Below are 23,958 nucleotides of genomic sequence, written 5' to 3' on the forward strand. Positions count from 1 at the left end.
AAATCATAAATACTTTTTTTTCAAGAATATACAGACAGAAAAAAACTTGAATAAATAAAAATAATGATAAATAAAATAAATATTTAGGATAAACAAAACACAATCTTAATTCATATACATTTATTTTTATTTCACCATAATGTAATAATATGCATCTAAATCATAAATATTTTTTTCAATAATAAACTGACAGAAAAAACTTTGAAAACAAAATAAAAATAATGATAAATACAATAATTATTTAGAATAAACAAAACACAATCTTAATTAATATACATTTATTTTTATTTCACCATAATGTTATAATATGCATCTAAATCATAAATACTTTTTCAAGAATAAACAGACAGAAAAAAACTTTGAAAATAAAATAAAAATAATGATAAATAAAAAAAATATTTAGAATAAACAAAACACAATCTTTAATTTATACATTTATTTTTATTTCACCATTATGTAATAATATGCATCTAAATCATTTATACTTTTTTTCAGCAATATCTTTATCTCAGTGTATCACATCTGTTACTTAAATGTATTACTACTGTAGTAACCATAGTATTTCACTATTGATATATCTCTTTGATTAGCAGTGCATAAAATGCATGCAGTGTTATGTCTCTGATATTGACATTAAAGCAAATCTGCCCTTAGGCTATTTCATATCACTCAAACAAAAGGAGGTAACTTGCTATTAATTTAATAGTTACTTCTAACTTGTCTCCTTTCAGAGTATTACGAGGTTTTTTTCCTTTCATATTTAAAAGTTCAATTGGTCTTCAAATGAATAAGCAATCAAAGTTCTTGATTTTGCCAACAAATAATGTTTTCAAATTGTGGGTCTACTCTATAATCTCCTATTCAATTATTTTTTTGTTTTAATAATTTTTCTTATTATGTTTTTTATTTTTATATCAATTGAAAATAAAATATTTTTTTCACTATTTTGTTTAAAAAGAATTTAAAAAACCTAGGCAAGAATACATGACAGGTAAGGTGTGACAGTTGAACAACACACATTTTGACCAGAAAAATCCAATTGACCAACTCTGACTTATGAAATTTAATAATAATGGTGTGAACAAAGTCCTTTAATTTTAGGTGTTATTATTACACTTTGATAATTAACAAATTATTTGAAAAGATCAAAAAACAATGTTTTTCCCACCAAAAAATTGTTATTTCCTAATTAAAACTGCACATCAAATGACAGATATACAGACAAACAAACAATATAAAAAAACTTGGACATACCCCCATTGGACACACATTAAAGCAGGAACATCATTAATCAAGTGAAGTGTGCCTTATGGTAGGTGTGATCACTCCTTAGTAACCTAATCAATTATGTGTACATCTTGGGAGGTGTAATGTCCAGGCTTAGAGGGTGTAAAGACTAGGGGTGTAACGTCCAGGGGGTGTAAGGACTGGAAATCATAGAAATTAACACATAACAAGGTAAAATCAATCCAGCCGTTGTATGCGAATATTCGAATATTCGATTGAATGAATTTGCGAACATTCGAATACCGATATTGGTATTCGATGCCATCTCTAGTTAAATGTAAATGTAAAAAGCCAGAAGTTATTAAGTTTGTTGGGAAATAAAAAGCCTGAAGCTTTCTGTGCTTGTTGAGTATAACAAGCCCATAGCTTACTAAGATTGTAGGGGATATAAAAAGCAGTACGTTTACTAAGATTGTCAGCATTTTGTTTTCCTTCTTTATAAAGTACTTGTAAAACGTACTTTCCTCTTGAGGAAAAAGTTCTACAAAATTCCAAATTGCAGTCAGAAAAAATTCTCAAATGGAAGTAAAATTTTGTGAAATTTTGTTTCAAAAGTGCATTATCTGCATGTGAACAAATAAAATGAGAACTGAAACTGAACACTTCAAGACAAAAAAGCATATAAATGAATAATTGAATTGGTTTGCGCAATTTAAGAAGACCCACACTTCCCAATCTGAAGATTTCATAACTTGCATTTTCCAAATTTCAGGGGTTTTAATGCTAAATTTCCCCAAAAGTTACGATACCGGTACTTTTCCCAATTGCGCAAAAAAACAACGCTGGATTGTGGTGGGGATAATAGACCCAAACTTTACTATTATTGTTGGAGGATAAAAGTTTAAACAATGATTGTGGTGGTACAAAAAGCCGTACATTTTCTATGTATGTGGGCGTAAAACAAGCATTAAGTTATCTTTGTATGGCTATAAAAAGCCTTCATTTTACTAAAGATCAGAGAGGTTAACCCTTGCCCACTCAGAAACAAAGTGAAAATAGCTATGTGTAAACAGCATAAAACCAGAACAGCCTGCAAGTAACTTTAAAACTTGAATACAGTAAGAAAGGTCTTTAATTAAATTTAACTTTCTAACGGACTACAAATGCGTAAAAATACGTATCTAAGTAGTAAAGGGTTAATTACCAACATACTTTGAATGTTTATTTTAACTACACGCCTCCCTACCAGTAGCTGCATGATGACTTGTGAGGCAGTTTTCAGCTCCTCTATCACCTCCTGTCTACGGTTGGCTCCGAGACGCAGCGACCTACTGCTGATCTGTCGGATATATGAGTCGTGTTCTGAGAAAACTGGGCATAATGCATGTGTGTAAAGTGTCGTCCCAGATTAGCCTGTGCAGTCCGCACAGGCTAATCAGGGAATCCACTTTCCGCTTTTATGGTAATTTTAGTTTCAAGGAAGTCTCTCCTTACCGAAAATCAAGTTTAGGCGGAAAGTGTCGTCCCTGATAAGTTTATGCGGACTGCACAGGCTAATCAGGGACGACACTTTACGCACATGCATTAAGCCCAGTTTTGTCAGAATAAGGCTCATATCAAGACACAAGGTACAAAATTGTATTGATACTAGTTCTCTTTATTTTGTGTTTTAACTGTATTATTATTTTTACTTATTCTTCTGTTTCACATTATAGATCCTTCATTAAAAAAATCAATTTAAGTTTTGTTATCATTTGCCATGGTTTTTGTTCAATACTTTGTTCTCTTATGTTTATATGATTATAGTATCTGTTTTTCATTATTATCGTGAGCATTAATATGATGTCATTTAAATTTACATTGAATCTATGTTTACTGCCATGTAACATTGTGGTGTTAAGAATATTATTAATACAAATTTTTACTGATAAAATCGTCACCATAACTGGCACAACAAACCTCTTCTGGTAAAACTATAAGGACTTCCAGCAGGAATGACAACTGTGATGCATTGGAACCAAATCTGTAAGAAGCATAATCCATTTTTGAGCAACACTTTTTACTTAATATTGATAATTATTTATTTTTAATGATAAGTGTTTTGATGATTTATATAACCAGTATATATATATATATATATATATATATATATATATATATATATATATATATATATATATATATATACTTGGTCAGAAGTTGTATCTTGATGATTTTAAGGCCAAGTTCGAACATGGGCCTTGCCGCGTCAAAAACTAGGTCATGGGGTCACTAAGTGCGGTCACTAAGTGCGTTTTTTAACATTCAGCATGGTGTCCTCTCACTTATTCAAGTAGTTTTCATCCAATCTTCACCAAACTTCGTCAGAAGTTTTATCTAGATGATCTGAAGGCCAAGTTGGTACATGGGCCATGCCAGATCAAAAACTAGGTCACAGGGTCACTTAGTACGTTTTACACATTGAGCATGGTGTCCGCTCTATTTCAAGTAGTTTAAATCTGATCTTCACCACACTTGGTCAGAAGTTGTAACTAGATGATGTGTAGGTCAAGTTCGAACCTGGGCCATGCCGGGTCAAAAACTAGGTCACGGGGTCACTTAGTGTGTTTTAAACCTCACTCATTGTCCGCTCTCTAATTCAAGTAGTTTTTATCCAATCTTCACCAAAATTGGTCAGAAGTTGTATCTTGATAATGTCAAGGGCAAGTTTGAATATGGGTCATGCCGGGTCAAAAACAAGGTCATGGGGTCACTTAGTGCGTTTTAAACATCACAATGTTGTCCGCTCTCTAATTCAAGCAGTTTTCCTCCAATCTTTACCAAACTTGGTCAGAAGTTGTATCTAGATGATGTCTAGGTCAAGTTTGAATATGGGTCATGCCGGGTCAAAAACTAGGTCACAGGGTATCTTAGTGCGTTTTAAACCTCACCATGTTGTCTGCTCTCAATTCAAGTAGTTTTCATCCAATCCTCACCAAACTTGGTCACAAGTTTTATCTTAATGATCTCTAGGACAAGTTTAAACATAAAATAATAATAAAAATTCAAGTAGTTTTCATCCAATCCTCACCAAACTTGGTCACAAGTTTTATCTTAATGATCTCTAGGACAAATTTGAACATGGGCCATTCCAGGCCTTAAACTAGGTCACGGGGTCACTTATTGCGTTTTTTAACATTCAGCATGGTGTCCGCTCTCTAATTCAAGTAGTTTACATCCGATCTTCACCAAACTTGGTCAGAAGTTTTATGGAGATGATCTTAAGGCCAAGTTAGAACATGGGCCTTTCTGGGTTGAAAACTAGGTCAAGGGGTCACTTAGTGCGTTTTAAAAATTGAGCATGGTGTCCGCTGTTTTTTGTGAAGACGACATGCAAAATATTATGTGTCAATGCGGCATGTGGGGGTATTCGTAACGTCTGTGACAAAGCTCTAGTTTTTTTTTTCGTTATAAAAATTCCCCCATTTACGAAAAATTCCCCATCCTAAGGGCTGCATACCTCTTCCCCCAAAGTAGTTTGAGGGCGCTGCCTCGCAATTAATGTCGCTATATATTTTCTTGTATAAGACGTTAAATAAATGACATATATATATATATAATATATATTATGTACCCCTATATATCTTAAACCGTGTTAATATTGGATAAAAAAAGGGTATGGAGATACATGTATTTAAAGTGGGAACCCCATATCCTATTTCTAAATCAGAGACCCCGTAACTGGCGATATGTGTGAATATATATATTAATAATTATCATCTTTTGAATTGGCCTTTGGATAATTGTAAAGATACCCAGAAATTTTCTTGAGCAAACTCACTTTTGGACCAGATCCTGTACTGAATTCTTCCATGAGGGCATCTGAAGTGAAAGGTCTGCAAGCGCCAAACTTAGCTGAAACAAGAAGATGATGTCATATATATGTACATTTTGCAAGCATTCTACCTATATTTAATTTTGTGCCTTTGAAAGACCTAGACACGGCTTGTGGAGAGAGGACCGATCTTGCGATTTCAAGTAACATATTCTTACACTATATTGACCAACATACTGCTTTAAACTCAGTTTTCTACTATTTGGCTTGGTGACCTAGTTTTTGGAGGCTTTTTATCCAGATTAGAATTACTCTTTAATATTGTGAAGACTATTGTCAAGAATATTGTGAATACAAACAAGCTTAATGTTGACAATAGACAACACACGACACTTGGCATATGGTGACCACTTAACCCTTTCCCACTAAGAAGCCAAGTAAAAATGGCTATGTGCAAACAGCATAAATCCAGAACAGCCTGCGAGTAACTTGCATTCTGTTCAGGTTTTATGCTGTTTGCTGCTCATCAGTATCTAAGGGTTGGAAGTGAAGCCATAAAAACTTGAATCTAGTAAAAAAGGTCTTTAATTACATTTAACTTTCTAAGGAACCACAAATGTGTAACAAGAGCACCGCCTTGCGGGTGCAGACCACTCATCTTTTTTTCTTTTTTAAGGGGTAGGGACCAATCTCAATCACAAAGGATGGAGGGGTGGAATGGATTGGGGTGTATAGTGTGGGGTGTGGTCATTTATTACATTATCTTCCAAAAATGCAAAAATGCACACAAAAAAATTGGGGGGGGGGGGGGATTCTTGGGTGGGATGGTTGAACGGTATTTCAAAAATAATTTTTTTTTTTTTAATATTTGTGTTTTTTAAACATGTTTGAAAAACAACAAGAGATGTGTTTGTCAGAAACACATATCCCCTATCGCGCCGCTTTGAAATTATTATTTTTTTGTATTTTTGTTTACCTTTGACCTTGAAGGATGACCTTGACCTTGAACTTCAACCACTCAAAATGTGCAGCTTTATGAGAAGGCCGCTTTGAAATATTATTTTTTTTACCATTGACCTTGAAGGATGACCTTGAACTTCCACCACTCAAAATGTGCAGCTTCATGATAACGCCGCTTTGAAATCATTATTTTTTTACCTTTGACCTTGAAGGATGACCTTGACCTTGAAGAATGACCTTGACCTTGAACTTCCAACACTCAAAATGTGCAGCTTCATGAGAACGCTGCTTTGAATTTATTTTTTGACCTTTGACCTTGAAGGATGACCTTGACCTTGAAGGTTGACCTTGACCTTGAACTTCCACCACTCGAAATGTGCAGCTTCATGAGAACGCCGCTTTGATTTTTTATTTTTGTTGGACCTTTAAGGATGACCTTGACCTTGAACTCCCACCACTCAAAATGTGCAGCTTCATGAGAACGCCGCTTTGATTTTTTAATTTTTTTTTACCTTTGACCTTGAAGGATGACCTTGACCTTAAAGGATGACCTTGAACTTCCACAACTCAAAATGTGCAGCTTCATGATAACGCCGCTTTGATTTTTTTTTTACCTTTGACCTTGAAGGATGTCCTTGACCTTGAAGAATGACCTTGACCTTGAACTTCCACCACTCAAAATGTGCAGCTTCATGATATTGCTGCTTTGTTATTTTTATTTGTTTTTTGACCTTTGACCTTGAAGGATGACCTTGACCTTGAAGGATGACCTTGAACTTCCACCACTTAAAATGTGCAGCTTCATGAGAACGCCGCTTTGAATTATTTTTATTTTTGACCTTGAAGGATGACCTTGACCTTGAACTTCCACCACTCAAAATGTGCAGCTTCATGAGATACACATGCATGCCAAATATCAAGTTGCTATCTTCAACATTAAAAAAGTTATGGCCAATGTTAAAGTTTTCGGACAAACGCCATATATTTGACATTTGACCTTAAAGTATGACCTTCACCTTTTACCACTCAAAATGTTCAGCTTCATGAGATTCACATGCATTTCAAATATCAAGTTGCTATCTTCAATATTTAAAAAGTTATGGCCAGTGTTAAAGTTTTCCGACGGACAGACACCATAAATTTGACATTTGACCTTAAAGGATGACCTTGACCTTTCACCACTCAAAATGTGCAGCTCCATGAGAAACACATGCATGCCAAATATTAAGTTGCTATACTGACAGACAGACTGACCGACATACTGACGGACAGTTCCACTGCTATATGCCACCCTACTGGGGGCATAAAAATTATTTTTTTTGTGGTGGGGGTGGAATAGTGTGAATAGTGTGTTTAATTAAAAAAGAAATAATGGGGGGATTGAGGGGGGATTCTGGGGGGGGGGGGGGGGGGGCGTCGGGGATGGTTTGGATGGAGTCAATTGTGGTATGTCAGGTAAGAGTTCAGGGTCTTCCCCAGGCCATTTAAGCGCCTTGCCGGGGCGCTTGAATTTCGAAATCAGAGTCCCCGGGGCGCTTGAAATTTTCCGATCAGTGTATTCTTCAGTAAAAGAAAGTGGAGATTGTCCAAAATAATCAAGGTTTCCCTATCAGTGTATCAATATTCCCTGTTTTAAAAGAGCACTCGGAACCTACTTTCACAAGTAATCGCCATAAACACCACATGGGGTAATGGATTATCCACTGATAAGAGAATAGCATGAGGGGCGTATCGATTTTTCTAGCCACATTACACGGTAATTTAAATGCTGACAAGGATGTATCTGGTAACTTTCCAGTCGTCAAACTGTGAAGTTCATCGTCCAATCGGTTACGCGAATGTTTATGAGGGCGGGGTGAACTATCGACCATTATTTTTGTTTGACGTCGGGCATGAAGTAAGAGTTTATCGCAGCTTGATTAGCAAGTTGTACCATTTGAGTAATATAAAACCGGTAATTAGTACAGTACAGAACATTAAAGACGGTTTCGGGCATCATCATCACACCTTTTTACTGTAAACAAGTGTTACCTATGACTCATAATTAATACGAGAAATTAATTGCGAGTGGTAAACAATTAATTATTATAGCGAGTAAGTTGTGCAAATGACTCCAGGTTACAATTATGTGATAACAATTTATTTAATTCTAGTACATGTATATTTCAACATGTCCATTTATAGAACTGATTCACCTCGTTTTTCTGACATTTATTCGACACGTAATGCGCTTTAACAAATTTTCGTTGAATTAATTACGCACACTTGTAAATGTTTCGTCCGATAATCTATAGTTAGAAGACTGATGATGGCAACCGGCCGTGATCCTCGTGGACAACGTGAATTTCATACATAATTCCGTCAAAACATTTATTTGACTCGTAAAGTGTTTACACAAATTATCGTTGAATTTATAACGCAACGGTTAATATTTGTTGAAATCTCAAATGGGAATAATTAAATTTGTAATCCGAAACCCATTCCCGTAAGTCGATGTTAACGCGTTTTTAATCCGAAACACACTTCCGAATGTAAATGTTACCGCAACGTTAAGTATTTTTGCTTCAAATTAGCAGTGCAAATTTATTTTGTGTCGAATCTTTTTCTCAATTAAAAAGAGCGCGAAAATTATGCAGCATGTACAACGTCGCGTCTATTGCATACAAATGGCGTGTATTGAGCGTTTTAACAAGCACACAACAGGTCAGGGGATTGACGCATATTCAGAGGCAATATTTCATCAAATCTATAAATAGTCACTTAAAAAATGGCAAGGTTTGTGTTAAAGAAATAACTGAAAGCTTTTATAGTAAATATTTACCAGAAAGAGATTGATAAAAACGGAATAAACGGGATTATCGGGTAATAAATAGAAACGTGAAATATAGTAAGCATACAGTACTAGTCGGGTTGAAAAGGATGTATTGGGGAATCGTTCGAGTCAGGATTTTACTATCTGTGCGGAAAAGTTTTAAAACAATTAAACAATATAAAAAACAAATATTTTTTAATGACTGGGGGATTTTTTTTAAGAGTCATAGCGCACCAAATGACGTCTTTTGACGCTGTTTTTCTTTGAGTTATAACGCACCACAGAACGTGAATTGACACGTTACATTAAAAAAAAATCAACGACGGGAGGGGACACCCGAACCCACCCCCGATTGGCCCCGGGGCGCCTGAAAAAATTCCTGGGGAAGGCACTGGAGTTGTTTTGTCAAAGTATCAATCGAATCTAATCATAAATAAAGATGTTATGGCAATTTTAGCAAAATATAATAATTTGACCTTGAGAGTCAAGGTCATTCAAAGTTCAAAGTCAAATTCAACTTGCCAGGTACAGTACCCTCATGATAGCATGAAAGTATTTAAAGTTTAAAGTTTAAAAGCAATAGCCTTGATACTTTAGAAGTAAAGTGAATCTAAACACAAAATGTAACCATATATTCAAAGTCAAAAAAGGGCCATTATTCGGTAAAAATGACAACCAGAGTTATGCAACTTGTCCTTTACTGTCCCCTTATGATAGTTTGTGAGTGTTCCAAGTATGAAAGCAATATCTATGATACTTTAGGGGTAAAGTGGACCAAAACACAAAACTTAACCAAATTTTCAAGTATAAAGGGCCCATAATTCCGTCAAAATGCCAGTCAGAGTTACATAACTTTGCCTGAACAATCCCCTTACGATAGTTAGTAAGTGTTGCAAGTATGAAAGCAATGGCTTTGATACTTTAAGAAAAAAGTGGACCTAAACACAATACTTAACCAAATGGCTTTGATACTTAAGGAAAAAAGTGGACCTAAACACAAAACTTAACCAAATGTTCAATTTTCTAAGTATAAAAAGGGCACATAATTCCGTCAAAATGCCAGTCAGAGTTACATAGAGAATACTAGGTTAGCGTTGAATACAGAGAAGTTTATGTTGCGAGGCTTAGAACGCCGGAAGCGCGAGCCTTGGCGAGCGCTTTCGGTGTTCGAGCCGAGCAACATAAACTTCTCTGTATTCAACGCTAATCCTAGTATTCTATTTATCCCATTTGATTTTTCAACGTGACGTTTAACATAAATAGAGCTAATAACCTTAACAATAATTTTAATTCCGTCATTAAAGCGCTTAAAATCTAACAAATGTAACCATGCGTAGTGATATACATGTATTTGTTCTGGTACGCGAAATAGTCTTTAAAAAATTCACACACAAACTGTAAAACAAGTAAAAATATCACCATATGCCTACATTCAATTTTACGCAGTATGCGAATTTTAACAAATTACGACCGCGAAAAGAAGATTTTACTTTACTACAATTTATTTTATTTTCGAAAGAAAATGATCAAAATCCAATATGGCGGCCATTACTCCTGACAAAATGCTGTCGATGTCAACATACATGTACACCATCGACGACCTAGTTCTGGCTACCATTACTTTAAATGTCGCTTTTTATGATTTTTGACTGGCGCGACTTTGTACAGGTCTGTCAATACTAAATAAACTGTACGCTGAAGTTTCTTTAGCTATCGAAGACCTTGACAATTTTGACGAGTAAACAGACAATTGCAGCGACTGACACTTTATTTGACAAAATATACAGGGCAATACGTTTTCCGACTTCGGACGACGAATTTCAGGACGCGCAGAACGTGTTTTTTATATAATGTTATGGGTATGCCGTGTGTGATCCGATGCATCAATGGCGCCCATGTTAAAATCATTTCCCCGAGATCAGGGAACGACAAAAGTACAATCAAAAATCAAAACATGTAAGAACTAGTATCTTACCTTTAATTATCCTTTAAAATCCATCTAATAATCCATTTAACTCAATTATTGACGATTTTGCATCTAGGGTCTTTAATAATTATTTTAGCATAGTTAAATAAAGACCCTTATGCCATTCTATCACTTTATTCAAATGAGTATATGAACGCGATAAACTTTCTTCTTCGTCACACGCTACGTCATCACTGGGGGCTGACGAGGTCAAAGCGTAGTCCGTTTCGCTACGACGTCGGGTATATGTTTTACTACGAAAACATGGTGTAAATACACTACTAAATCAGGCGAGTTTCATATTTTCTGGTGTTTATGGATTAGAGAACGGAACATCCAGTAATGGTAGGTACTTATTTTCAATAACAAACTAATAACAAATGCGCGTAGTTGCAACCTTTAAGTTTATTTTGAGCTAAAATCGAAATATTTTGATTTGAAGCAATGCATAAGGTGGTTATTCTGTTAAAATAGCCAATTACGGTTACTTAAATTAAATAAAACTACATTTTACTTTGATTCAGTGTACATTACACATTTTAAAGTACAAAACAGGTTACGAACATATATTTTAATTATGCAAATGCTTTGTTTCGAAGGAAATTACAAGTCGCTTTATGTAAAGGTTTCGCACAGAGTATGTATTGGTTCCGCAACGAAGTACAAATATAATGTATAGGTGGCTCAACGAAGTTTCTGTATCCATTTCAGGACATATCACATGCAGTTTGCAGTTACTGCAGACTGCCATTTCCCAGTGCAAAAGATGCCGTGCTTCACTGTGCGCATGAACATCCAAACGAAAAGGTTGAACCCGGTGAAAGCCTGCAGAGTCCCGGCAGAGCCCCGGTATACCGTCACTACGCCGGCACTCACCGGGGTTATACCGGCATCAGACCCCGGCAGAGCTGCGCCAACGCCCCGGTTTAACCGGGGACAACCGGGGCTCCACCGGGAAAGTATTCAAATGTTTAATACCTCCGGGATGAACCAGGAGTTACCGGGAAGGATCGGCAATAACCGGCTTGGCACTGGAAACAACCGGGACTGCACCGGGAACAACCGGGACGGTACCGTCAGAGCACCGGTTTACTTATGTAACGTAGCTATAAAGGGACTCTGCCGGAATTCACTGGGGCTCTACCGGGGCGTTGCCGTAGCTCTGCCGGGGTGTGTTTGGGCCCCGGTGGAGCTAAGGTGCCGTCCCGGTTGTTCCCGGTACAGTGCCGGTTGTTCCAGGTGCCACGCAGGTCGTTGCCGGTCCTTCCCAGTGACTCCCGGTTCACCCCGGAGGTATTAAACATTTTAATACTTTCCCGGTGGAGTCCCGGATGTCCCCGGTCGTCCACGGTTCATCCCGGTGGAGCACCGGTTCATCCCGGTAGGGCCCCGGTTCATCCCGGTAGATGCCTGATCACGCACTGGGGCTCCGCCGGCATCATAGTGAGACTGAGCCTTAACCGCATTGTAACACGAGGTAAATTTACCGGCCGTCATGTACGCAGTTGTGACAGAAACCCACTGCCACACCTTTACAACAATATATTGATTATGCAATTGCGGATTTGTGCCATTGGGGTCCTACTTTCCACACCTTACGGCTGTTACAGGTGTGGATTTTACAGGTACAATCATGTATACGAACATGAAATTCACCTCAAAATTAGTTGACGATAACCGATTTTTAAGAAAATCGCTTTGATATATACAATGTAAAAATCAAAATCCGTATGAGATAAATAATGATCGAAGTTAGGACATGGGATTTACTTTGACATATGCAGAGTTTCGAGATAAGCGAGTTGGGGATAACGAGAATCGAATGTCATTTGATAAAGAGTACCGTATGCTGAAAACCTATCGTCGGTCTCTATCAAAATGAACGTATAAGGGATTGTCAAAAGGTGAAGATGCGTCATTTTTATTGAGACCGACGACATTAGGTTCTCGACTCTCAACTGTCATCTTATCTTATATATGGATTTTCGATTTTAATCGTTTCCGTTTCGTGAATGTAATTATATCATAATAATGTGCATTACCATGTCGACTGTGCGCTTCGGCTCATGTTGTGCCGTTGTTACTACCTCTGTCTCAAAGGAAACATCCAGCCACTCCATGACTCGGTACTAAAATATTTTTTTCTTTATTTTGCCTTTGAGAGATAACCAATATGTCTTCTGTGAGAAACGCATGCACGCTAAAGCGTTGTCGTAGCGAGGCATATACGTATACTGTCAGAGACATGATCATGCCTTATAATAATATGTAGCCTTTATTTCTGATAACTGGGTCACCCTACACATTTCTAAACACACCAGTGGCTTAACAATACATAGATCAATATGGAAATTGTAAAATTGTGTCAATTAAACACAGTTGTAAACCTTAATTGCATTTTTTTAAGTCAAACTTGACTTCGGTTTGATAAGTCAGCGGTCTATTTCATGTTTAACAGCATAAACCAGACTCATCTTGGATTATAATTTGATGTAACAGACCTATTAAATGACATTGTGCTTAAATTCAGAGTTTTGTTATTACAAAATCATAATCTTACATGTTTTAAACACAATTTTCGACTAATCCGTTCTCGATGTCATGTGTATTTAAACAATGTTTTCGTAGTAAAACATATACTCGACGTCGTAGTGAAACGGACTACGCTTTGACCTCGTCAGCCCCCAGTGGTCATGTACTCTACATTACTGCTGTTCAAATGAACCGGAGCAGTTTATCTAATAATAGCCGTTGGTAAACTCGGTTGCATTTGCAGATTTCTGCATATAAACATAATTATGTTTAAACTTGCACAATGTTTTTTTTATCTATGGTAAATGCGCTTATTGTACGAAAAAATAATCTAATATATAAATACACAAAGAATGGAAAACATTCAAGTACACAACAGATGAATGAGTAGAAAATACCCGTGTACAAATGGGACGTTCCCAATTCCAGTGTGGTGCTATTTTTACCATCTTATACTTTACACAGCTCTATGCCTAACGTTAATTAAATAGGAAAGCAAACATAGCAGATTATTCATGAACTGTGCGATATGTGTATGGCTTGTTGTACATTCTTAATATTTAAGTTACATGTCAAAAGTATATGCTTTGGTTATAAACAATGCACATTACACTAAATAATGTCATATGACTAGATTTAAAGGTTGAAGGTCGTATAATTTTGAAGCTCAAGTTTTGTCGACTTTGTTTCTTATGCAAAATCATTCAGTGGTAAAGTAAATATAAATAAAAAAATAACAAAACAAAAATCGTGTAATTTTATATTTTATTTCAACATTTCTTTTGGTGAATATGTCATATATATTTTTTTCTGCAAAATATGCACATTTTATTTTCATGGGTGACCTTAAAATTCGATCAATGAACCAAACAATATCAACCTAATTTTAGCGCATATCGCATGACGTCATTTAAAAAGTAGTCCGTGCACGCGACAGGTATATTCCACAGTGTTGAATACAAGCAAGTATATTCCACAACGTGTTATACCGTCAATGTCGCGGTGAAAATGGGATAAATAACTATGCCTGCACAGTCCCCTTACGATAGCTAGTAAGTGTTGCAAGTATGAAAGCAATGGCTTTGATACTTTAGGAAAAAAGTGGACCTTAACACAAAACGTAACCAAATTTTCAATTTTCTATGTATAAAAAGGGCACATAATTCTGTCAAAATGCCAGTCAGAGTTACATAACTTTGCCTGCACAGTCCCCTTATGATAGTTAGTAAGTGTTGCAAGTATGAAAGCAATAGCTTTGATACTTAAGGAATAAAATGTACCTAAACACAAAACTTAACCAAATTTTTCAATTTTCTAAGTATAAAAAGGGCACATAATTCTGTCAAAATGCAAGCCAGAATTATCTAACTTTGCCTGCCCAGTCCCCTCATGATAGTAAGTAAGTGTACCAAGTTTGAATGCAATAGCATTGATACTTTATGAGAAAAGTGTACCTAAACGCAAAACTTAACCGAACCCCGACGCCAAGGTGATGACAATAGCTCATAATTGTTTGTTCAAAAAATAGATGAGCTAAAAATACGTATCTAAGTGGTAAAGGGTTAATGCTAAGGTGAGCAAAAAAAATACAAAAAAATACTGATCAAACTGACCAACCCAAATGCAACATGAGCACCGCATAACGGGTGCCACGCTTGGCTGCGAAAGCTTGTCAAAAATTATTTTTTTTAGAGGTCACAGTGACCTTGACCTTGTGACCCAACAAGAGATGTGTTTGTCAGAAACACAATGCTGCCTACTGCGCCGCATTGAAATAAAATATATATTTATCATTTGGCAGGTATAGAAATCATCTCCCTTTAAAGGTTATTACTTCCCTTGAATTTTGTCCAATCCAACGGGGGGGGGGGGGGGGGGGCGGGGGGGGGGGGGGAGATTTATAATTATATAAATTACTTCCCTTAAAAATAATTGTCTGTAACAAATCTCTATTTTAAGTAGAAATTATTAAAAGCCACTACCGTGACTGTAGATTCACCACTCAAAATGTGCAGCTCTATGAGGTACACATGCATGCCAAATATATAAGTGGCAATGTTCAATATTGAATAATTATCTCCCTTTAAAGCTTATAACTTCCCTTATATTTGTATTTTTTACCGTAGACCGTAAAGGATGACCTTGACCTTTAACCACAATGTGTTTGTCAGAAACACAATGCTGCCTACTGCACCGATTTGATTAATTTAACAAAAATATATTCGTGGGCAGGTCAGATAACTATGTCCATTTAAAGCTTATTACTTTCCTTGACTTTGTTTTTTCGACCCTAGACCTTGAAGGATGATGTTCACCTTGAAATTTTACCACTCAAAATGTGCAGCTGCATGAGATACACATGCATGCCAAATATCAAGTTGCTATCTTCAATATTTAAAAAGTTATGGCCAATGTGAAGGTTTTAGCACGACGCCTACGCGGACGTCGGACGACAAGCTGGCTATGACAATAGCTCCAGTTTTTTCCGAAAAAGCCTCGCTAATTAAATCAATAGTATTGCCTAGGCTGTACATCAAATGCAGGGTTTATGTGCTAATGCTAATTTTTATCACATTCACGGTGACCACATTTTCTCACCTGGGTAACAATCACATGTGCAGTGTCCGAGGTCACCTTCCCAGCGTGTTCCAGCAGAGAGTCCCTCAATGACTGAAATATAAACCAGCCTTTTTTCACACTGTTTTGGGAATGGAGCTGGGGCCTTTATAAGGATTTAAAAAATCACTTTGTTTTTCCTAAAAATTAGGAAGTTGGTAATATTATGTTTTTGTAAACAATAACTTTAAAATTTAGAACAAAATGTTTTCAATATTAAATAAACTAAGTCCAACTTATAGAGCTGGATAGAGAAATGTACTAATCATTTTTTGAAACCTTAGATGGTAAATTGTAGGAAGTCATTTTGAAAAAACAAACATACTCTTTTGAGATAGAGTATGGGCTGAAGGTTGGCCCCAACTTTGGTAAAATGTGAAAAACTGTTTGCACTGCAAAACTTACTCTTCTGAATAGCTCTTAAACATTTTCACCAATAAGCGGGTTCACAAAAAAGAGACTTCAACTGGATGACTCGAAACTATGTTATTTATAAACCCATTAAAACACAAACAAATCATTTCAATTGAAATAGCAATTGTCTATTCTATTGATATTTTTTTGTATTTCAAGTTTTCAAATTGGATGTACAATTTATTATCTTAAACAGGCCATGTCAAGAAAATATCTTGTTCAAAATTTTTTTTTAAGAAAATGAAGAGCCTTTCATGACATTTCATACACATAACACATAGAAAATCAACGCCAATAGTTGTCACAGTTTGGAAAATGTAACATACCAACATATATTTACCGACCTAAACACAAGTGTTTCCCCAGTTTAAACAGAGGTGTGTTAAATTGTTCTGTTATTGAGAGTGCATGTACGGTACCCCACTCAACTATAGAGCAGCCAAGACACATTTCTGGAAGTAGATCTTGAGCAAAGTTCTTGTAGCTAGATATTTCCCCAACCCACGATTCTTCCCAAAGATACAGTTTCAGGACAAGCTGGTATTCAAACTTGTTTCAGCCTAAAACAAATGTCATGGATGAGATGGCATTCATAAATGACTACTCATTCAACATATTGATTACAACTTTTGATCTGAATTTCTGATAAAACCTTCAACCACTAATAAAACTTTAAAATTTATAAATAAGACCCACCTGTGAAAATGTATAATTATGTTTTGAATCTAACATGCAATATTTATCACAAAATGGCAGCTTCAAAGTTTTTGTTCTTTTTATGCAAGAAGAAGGATTGAAGTAGTTTTCTTAAATGACTTTTGTCTGTTCTATTTCAAAAGGTGGAGAGCAAAAAACATGCGCAATTTAAAAAAAAATCATTTGAAAAATTAATTGTTTTTGTCGTTCTCATGTATTGTCAATGGTTTCAGGGCTTTTCATCAGGAAATTGGGAAGAGGCCCAAGCCTTTCAGATTGAGAATTTCACGCGCGATAACTGCTCATTTTGGGAAGACCGTGTTTTAACAAAGTTTTGAAACAGGGTCTTTTTAATTGTGCAGACGTTTTAAAAGACACATTGTGGTGCATTCTTAATCATATTAGAGCTCATTGCTTTCAATTTGGGAGTTGCCCAATATGTCTAAGTAAAAAAAATAATTTTTTTTTTCTTTATTTGGATTAATTTGGAAAATTCCTCTACCAATTTTGGCAAAAAATTACCTTATTTTCAATTGGGAAGGGGCCGAATTTCGGCCCCAGTTATATAAGGGTGAAAGGCCCTGGGTTTTATGATGTTGCTATGAATCATTTATTGTTTTTTAGTTGTTGCTATTAATTTCAATTATTTGTATTTTGCTCATAAAGCGGCTACCGGGTATATTATGTTGATGCTATGTTTTGATAATTGTTTTTTGTATGTTCTATTTATTTTTTATTGTTGTGACATGTTGTTGCTATGTGTTGGTAATTGTTTTTAGTTGTTGATGTGTACGTTTCTTTATTGTTTTATGTTGTTACTGTTTTGGGTTATTTTGTGGGTTTTTTTCACACCACCAGACATTACAGATTAAAGACACCACAGACATCAATATTTTTCATTTTTAACAATCAAAATTAAAGATAATTTTTCATTCCATCCACAAACTGATCACCAGTAATGACGTCACTAATTAAGTTTTACCTGATGCACATTTTCAGGCAACTCATGAAAGGCATACTGTATCTGGAACAAAAAGACAAAATTAAAACAAGAGGGCCAGAAAGGCCCAAAGTCGCTCACCTGAGATAACAAGATATTATTGGGACAAATCTTCTGACCAAGTTTCACGAAGATCGGAAAATAAATGTGGCCTCTAGAGTGTTAACAAGGTTTTACTTATAATAGCCATATATGGAAAAATGCCCCGCCCCCTGGCAGCACTGTTTTTCAACCAACAGCAGTGTCCGACAAATCCATTGCCCGGAGCCGGGGGCTACCGAAATTTTTCATCGGGCTACTGAAATTTTCCAGCTGACGCCCGCCGGGCTACTATAAATCTATAAGAGCGGTAGCCCAGTTTATTGACAGACATACGTAGAATAAACACGCTGACCATGTGTTTGTACACTGTGTATTGCTTATAATCCGATAACAAAGTGCAATCAATTATCTAATCAGTCACCGATCACTTGCGGTAATGTCGTAAACAGTAACAGTGTATTTTAATCATCCAATCAGAATCAACATTTGTCGTCTGCTAATTATATAATGAGAGCTGGTTGGATAGCACATGATGCAACATCATTTCGCAGTATGGAATTCTTTGTTAACCGCAACAATGAGTAAAAGCGACAACGTTTTTGATGTCGTTAAATATCCAAGGACGCCGAACATTAAATAATACAAAACAATAGCGGAATCTTCAAAACGGTAACAAAACCGAAAAGGAATATTAATAACAACGGTGTGAACGTGGTTAACACCTGCTAATTAGTTTGCATTGTCAATTAATAATTTGATTAATCGACTGTTAATCAATCATCCCATATATGCCCGATTTATATTTTTAAAACCAAATTATGGGTGGGTAATATAGACGATAAGAGTCATAAACAAAAACGTTAGAATTTTTCTAAAGTGTCAAATGAATTTCGGCATATGGATCTATTTAAAGATATGATGAAATAAGCTCCCAATCAGGACCGTTGTATTGCAACATGCGTAAATCACCTGCCACGGTTTGCACGCGTTGTGTGCACGCTATTTTAGGTTACAAAATTCTACATTTAATAAATGATTTTCTTTGTCCAGATAAAATGCGCGCGAAAATTTGCGTTAGTGTATTTATTTATAAATAAAAATTTCGTAGCGGGTACAAAATTGAGATCATTTAATTTCCATTAAAAGTATCGTTGTGAATTTCAACTAAAGTACCGGGTTATCTCGCGAATTATTTGGCATTGACATTTCCTCTTAATAAAATATAATGTAAACACGCTGTTTCGTTACCGTTACGCTGTATCAGTTCCTTCATTACTGAAACAATTATTGTATTGTATACTGATTGCACAAAAGTGTCGTAACATACGGATGCAATACGTAAATTCGGACAGTACATAAAGTCGGACACAAGTAAAAAAATGATTTAATAATCTTGATTTCTTGAAACTCGGTATTTGTTGTTAAAAAGGGCAATTTCATTTATTAACACCATACGAGTCAATCGTATTGATCATCTAAACGCTTCATTTACGTTTCTGATTTTACGTGCTGTCCGAATTTAAGTACACATACATGTAATATCTACATGTAGTATACGATTTTCTTTGGTACATTTACATTGAAGTACAAGGTTCCTGTACTGTAACATTGATTTACGATATTGACTGTGTACATCAGACTACTTGCTGTATTATGTATATGTATGTATACATATTATGTATATGTAAATGAAGAAATAAAATAAAGATGAAAACCTGTCTCTTATCATTTTGTAGGAAAATTGTATGGGCTACCAAATATTTTTATTGGTAGCCCAGTGGGCTACCTGAGAAATAGGAAATTTGTCGGACACTGCAACAGGCATAATTTTTTAACTCATCCAAGATATTATCGGGATGAATCTTCTGACAAAGTTTCATGAAGATCGGACAGTAAATGTGGCCTCTAGAGTGTTAACAAGATTTTACTATAGCCATATCAGGAAAAATGCCCCGCCCCTTGGAAGCCATTTTTTTTCAAGCAAATATAATTATTTTCGAACTCATCCAAGATATCATTGAGCCCAATCTTCTGACCAAATTTCATGAAGATTGGACAATAAATGTGGCCTCTAGAGTGTTAACAAGATTTTACTATAGCCATATAAGGAAAATGCCCCGCCCCTGGTGGCCATGTTTTTAAAGCTACCAAAACCATTTATGAACTCATTGAAGATATCATTTGGAAAAATCTTCTGACCAAGTTTCATGATGATCAGAAAATAAATGTGACCTCTAGAGTGTTAACAAGGTTTTACTATAGCCATATAAGGAAAATAGCCCTGCCCCTGTGATGGCCATGTTTTTCAACCAACCATCATCATGTTTGAACTCGTCCAAGATATTATTGGGATGAATCTTCTGACCGAATTTCATTTAGATCGGAATATAAATGTGGCCTCTAGAGTGTTAACAAGATTTTACTATAGCCTTATATAGCCATATAAGGAAAAATGTCCCGCCCCTTGGCGGCCATGTTATTCAAGCAAACATAACAATTTTCCAATTCATCCAAGATATCATTAAGACAAATCTTCTGACCATATTTCATCAAGATTGGACAATAAATGTGGCCTCTAGAGTGTTAACAAGGTTTTACTATAGCCATATAAGGAAAAATGCCCCGCCCCCTGGACTGGTGGCCATGTTTTTCAACCAACCGGCATCATTTCATATTTGTCTAAGATAGTTCTGGGATGAATCTTCTGACCAAGTTTCATTAAGATTGGACAATAAATGTGGCCTCTAGAGTGTTAACAAGATTTTACAATAGCCATATAAGGAAAAATGCCCAGCCCCTTGGCAGCCATGTTTTTCAAGCAAAAGTTACCTTTTTTGAACTCTTCAAAGACATCAGTGGGACAAATCTTCTGAGCAAGTTTCATGAAGATCAGAAAATAAATGTGGCCTCTAGAGTGTTAACAAGGTTTTACTATAGCCATGTAAGGAAAAATGCCCCGCCCCCTGGCGGCCATGTTTTTCAACCAACTGGCATCATTTTTGAACTCGTCCATGATATTATTGGGATGAATCTTCTGACCAAGTTTCATGAAGATCAGACAATAAATGTGGCCTCTAGAGTGTTAACAAGATTTTTTTTAAAGCCATATAAGGCAAAATGCCCCGCCCCTTGGCAGCCATGTTTTTCAAGCAAACGTAACCATTTTCAAACTCATCCAACATATCATTGAAACCTATCTTCTGACCAAATTTCATAAAGATTGGACAATAAATGGGGCCTCTAGAGAGTGAACAAGGCAAATGTTGACATCACACAACGCATGACGGACAACGGACGACTGACAAAAGGCGATCACAAAAGTTCACCATGAGCACGTTGTGCTCAGGTGAGCTAAAAATAATATGTTATTAAGAATATAAACAAAATAAAGTTGTTTAGTTGGTATATTTGTAACAATGTGCATGCTTCATTATCTGAAGTATGCATTTGCTAGTGCTTTGCAAAAACAATCAAATGCATACATAAACAAGAAATGTTCCGTAGTTACTTATACCTGTCACTTAATGTACTACCATTTATATTGAAATTTTCTTTTCACAGAAGTCCCCATACATAAGGTAGACATTTCCAAACAGAAATCATTGGTGATACACTAAACAAACCGATGGTAACAAACATCCCAGTGCAAAATTTATATATATTCTAATACAAATATCACCTTTGTTCTCATAGTTTGGGCTGCAAAATAGCACGACTCCAGACTCTGATGCAATGTCAGCAACTGATCTGCAATCTGCCAAGCGTGGACCTGTAAATAGAGAAGACAAATAAAGTCCCCAGAGTAATTTTTCTTGAGCTCAAAATTTCACTAATCAAATGTAATTAAGTTGCTGGTAAGGGTCCATTTGGATTACGCTAACTCTCTCTGGGCGCCATACAAAGCAAGGCACGTTAATCTCATAGAAGGAGTATAAAGGAGGGCCACAAAGCAAAATCCAGTGTTAAGTACCGTAGGTTTCCACATATAGCGCGCTCCCGTGTATAGCGCGCAGGTCGTTTTTAAATGCAAAAATGGAGAAAAAAATATTTAAAGACAATAAAACCACCAAATCAGACCGAAAATGGCCGCCATTTTACTATTGCACAATCCAATAATCGGGAGCATTGGAAAGCTTAATTAAGCATTCAAAATTGGAAGCGTCATTATGATTAGGATCATGGGTTGCATAGCACTATACTTTTCTGACAATTTTGTAATTTTCTAGCAAAAGATTAACAGTCCATGTGCTTTTCGTGAAAAACGTGAGAAAATAAGAATTAGTGTACATCGTGAGATTTTTCCTCGGGGACAGCATGGGCATTACCGGTAAATTTGAATGTGGCATGGGAGACAGGGATACAGTTGTTGAGGTACACCACTGTTGAATGTTCAATATTTATAAACACAAAATGAAATTGCATATCTTCATGTTCTCAAGTGTCAATTAGTGTCTCAAATGTCAATTAGCGTCTTAACAAGTCGTGGCACATATTACTCAAGAACATCTGCCAATTACAAAGTGCAAAATGACCCCCTTTACACCTACCGTTACCCGCAAAAAAGACCTCGTTCTCACCTACCCTTGCCTGCTCTCCAGAATGTCGACAACAATCCCCATCGGAATTCATCAATAAAGAAGTGTAAAAACACAAACAAAGAAATATCCGCAAGTTTATTCAAACAAATTTATTTTTTACCAAAACTTCTTCTTCCACTTCCATATCTACCAGTAGCGACTTTTTGTTGTTTTGACAATGGCCCCTCAGTCTGTACGATTATAGGGTGGAAGTTTTCTAGAAAAAACATGGCGGCCATTTTGATTATTTACGATTACACAACATATTTTTTACCAATTTAGCAGCCAGGACAGCGTTGTATCAATGTATAGCGCGCACCAGCTTTTAAATTTGAATTTTGGAGGTAAAACACTGCGCGCTATACGTGGAAACCTACGGTAAACTGTCAAATCCTGAAAGACTACATACGCTCAAACTCCCAACTTGACAGTTATAGAAGAATAAGGACATGATTGAAATATAAAATAGTCAAAGGATTGAACAACACATATGTTTCTTGTAAAGATGTTGAGAAACGAAGCCGCCATCAAGCTTGAGGGGCAACAGTCTTAAGATATACCCACAAAGGTATTTATTATTATAACAAATATAAGAAAACAGTGCCTATGAGTGCGATCAGCATATATATGGATTACTCTACCAGAAAGCATTGTAAATTCAACAAAAGCTGTGTTTGTGAAACACAATGCCCCCTACTGTGCCGCTTTGAAGCCATATATTTGACCTTTGACCTTGAAGAATAACCTTGACCTTTCACCACTCAAAATGTGCAGCTCCATGAGATGCCAAATATCAAGTTGCTATCTTCAATATTGCAAAATTTGACCTTGACCTTGAAGGATGACCTTGACCTTTCACCACTCAAAATGTGCAGCTCCATGAGATACCCATGCATGCCAAATATCAAGTTGCTATCTTCAATATTGCAAAAGTTATGGCCAATGTTAAAGTTTTCGATGGACTGACAGAGGCCATATATTTGACATTTGACCTTGAAGGATGACCTTGACCTTCACCTTTCACCACTCAAAATGTGCAGCTCCATGAGATACACATGCATGCTAAATATCAAGTTGCTATCTTCAATATTGAAAAAGTTATGGCCAATGTTTAAGTTTTCTGACGGACGTACAGACGCCATATATTTGACATTTGAGCTTGAAGGATGACCTTAACCTTTCATCACTCAAAATGTGCAGCTCCATGAGATGCACATGCATGCCAAACAGGGCTGCCAAATATCAAGTTGCTATGTTCAATATTGAAAAAGTAACGGCTGTTAAAGTTTTCGGACCAATGGA

At 36.1% G+C, this 23,958-nt stretch overlaps 1 protein-coding gene across 1 annotated transcript in view; it reads right to left on the reverse strand.

Moving 5' to 3' along the window:
- The window catches only part of LOC127850079 (transportin-3-like), a 55,966-nt gene that overhangs the window by 30,302 nt on the left and 1,706 nt on the right, over nucleotides 1-23,958 (reverse strand). The window contains exons 2-7 of the mRNA XM_052382839.1: nucleotides 21,759-21,848; nucleotides 18,020-18,061; nucleotides 15,910-15,981; nucleotides 5,048-5,121; nucleotides 3,187-3,250; nucleotides 2,474-2,566 (exon numbers count right to left, since the gene is read on the reverse strand). Coding sequence (XP_052238799.1) covers nucleotides 2,474-2,566; nucleotides 3,187-3,250; nucleotides 5,048-5,121; nucleotides 15,910-15,981; nucleotides 18,020-18,061; nucleotides 21,759-21,848 — 435 coding nt within the window. The remainder of the gene's footprint in view (nucleotides 1-2,473; nucleotides 2,567-3,186; nucleotides 3,251-5,047; nucleotides 5,122-15,909; nucleotides 15,982-18,019; nucleotides 18,062-21,758; nucleotides 21,849-23,958) is intronic.

This window comes from Dreissena polymorpha, chromosome 11 (genome assembly GCF_020536995.1).
Source record: "Dreissena polymorpha isolate Duluth1 chromosome 11, UMN_Dpol_1.0, whole genome shotgun sequence".
Taxonomy (NCBI): domain Eukaryota; kingdom Metazoa; phylum Mollusca; class Bivalvia; order Myida; family Dreissenidae; genus Dreissena; species Dreissena polymorpha.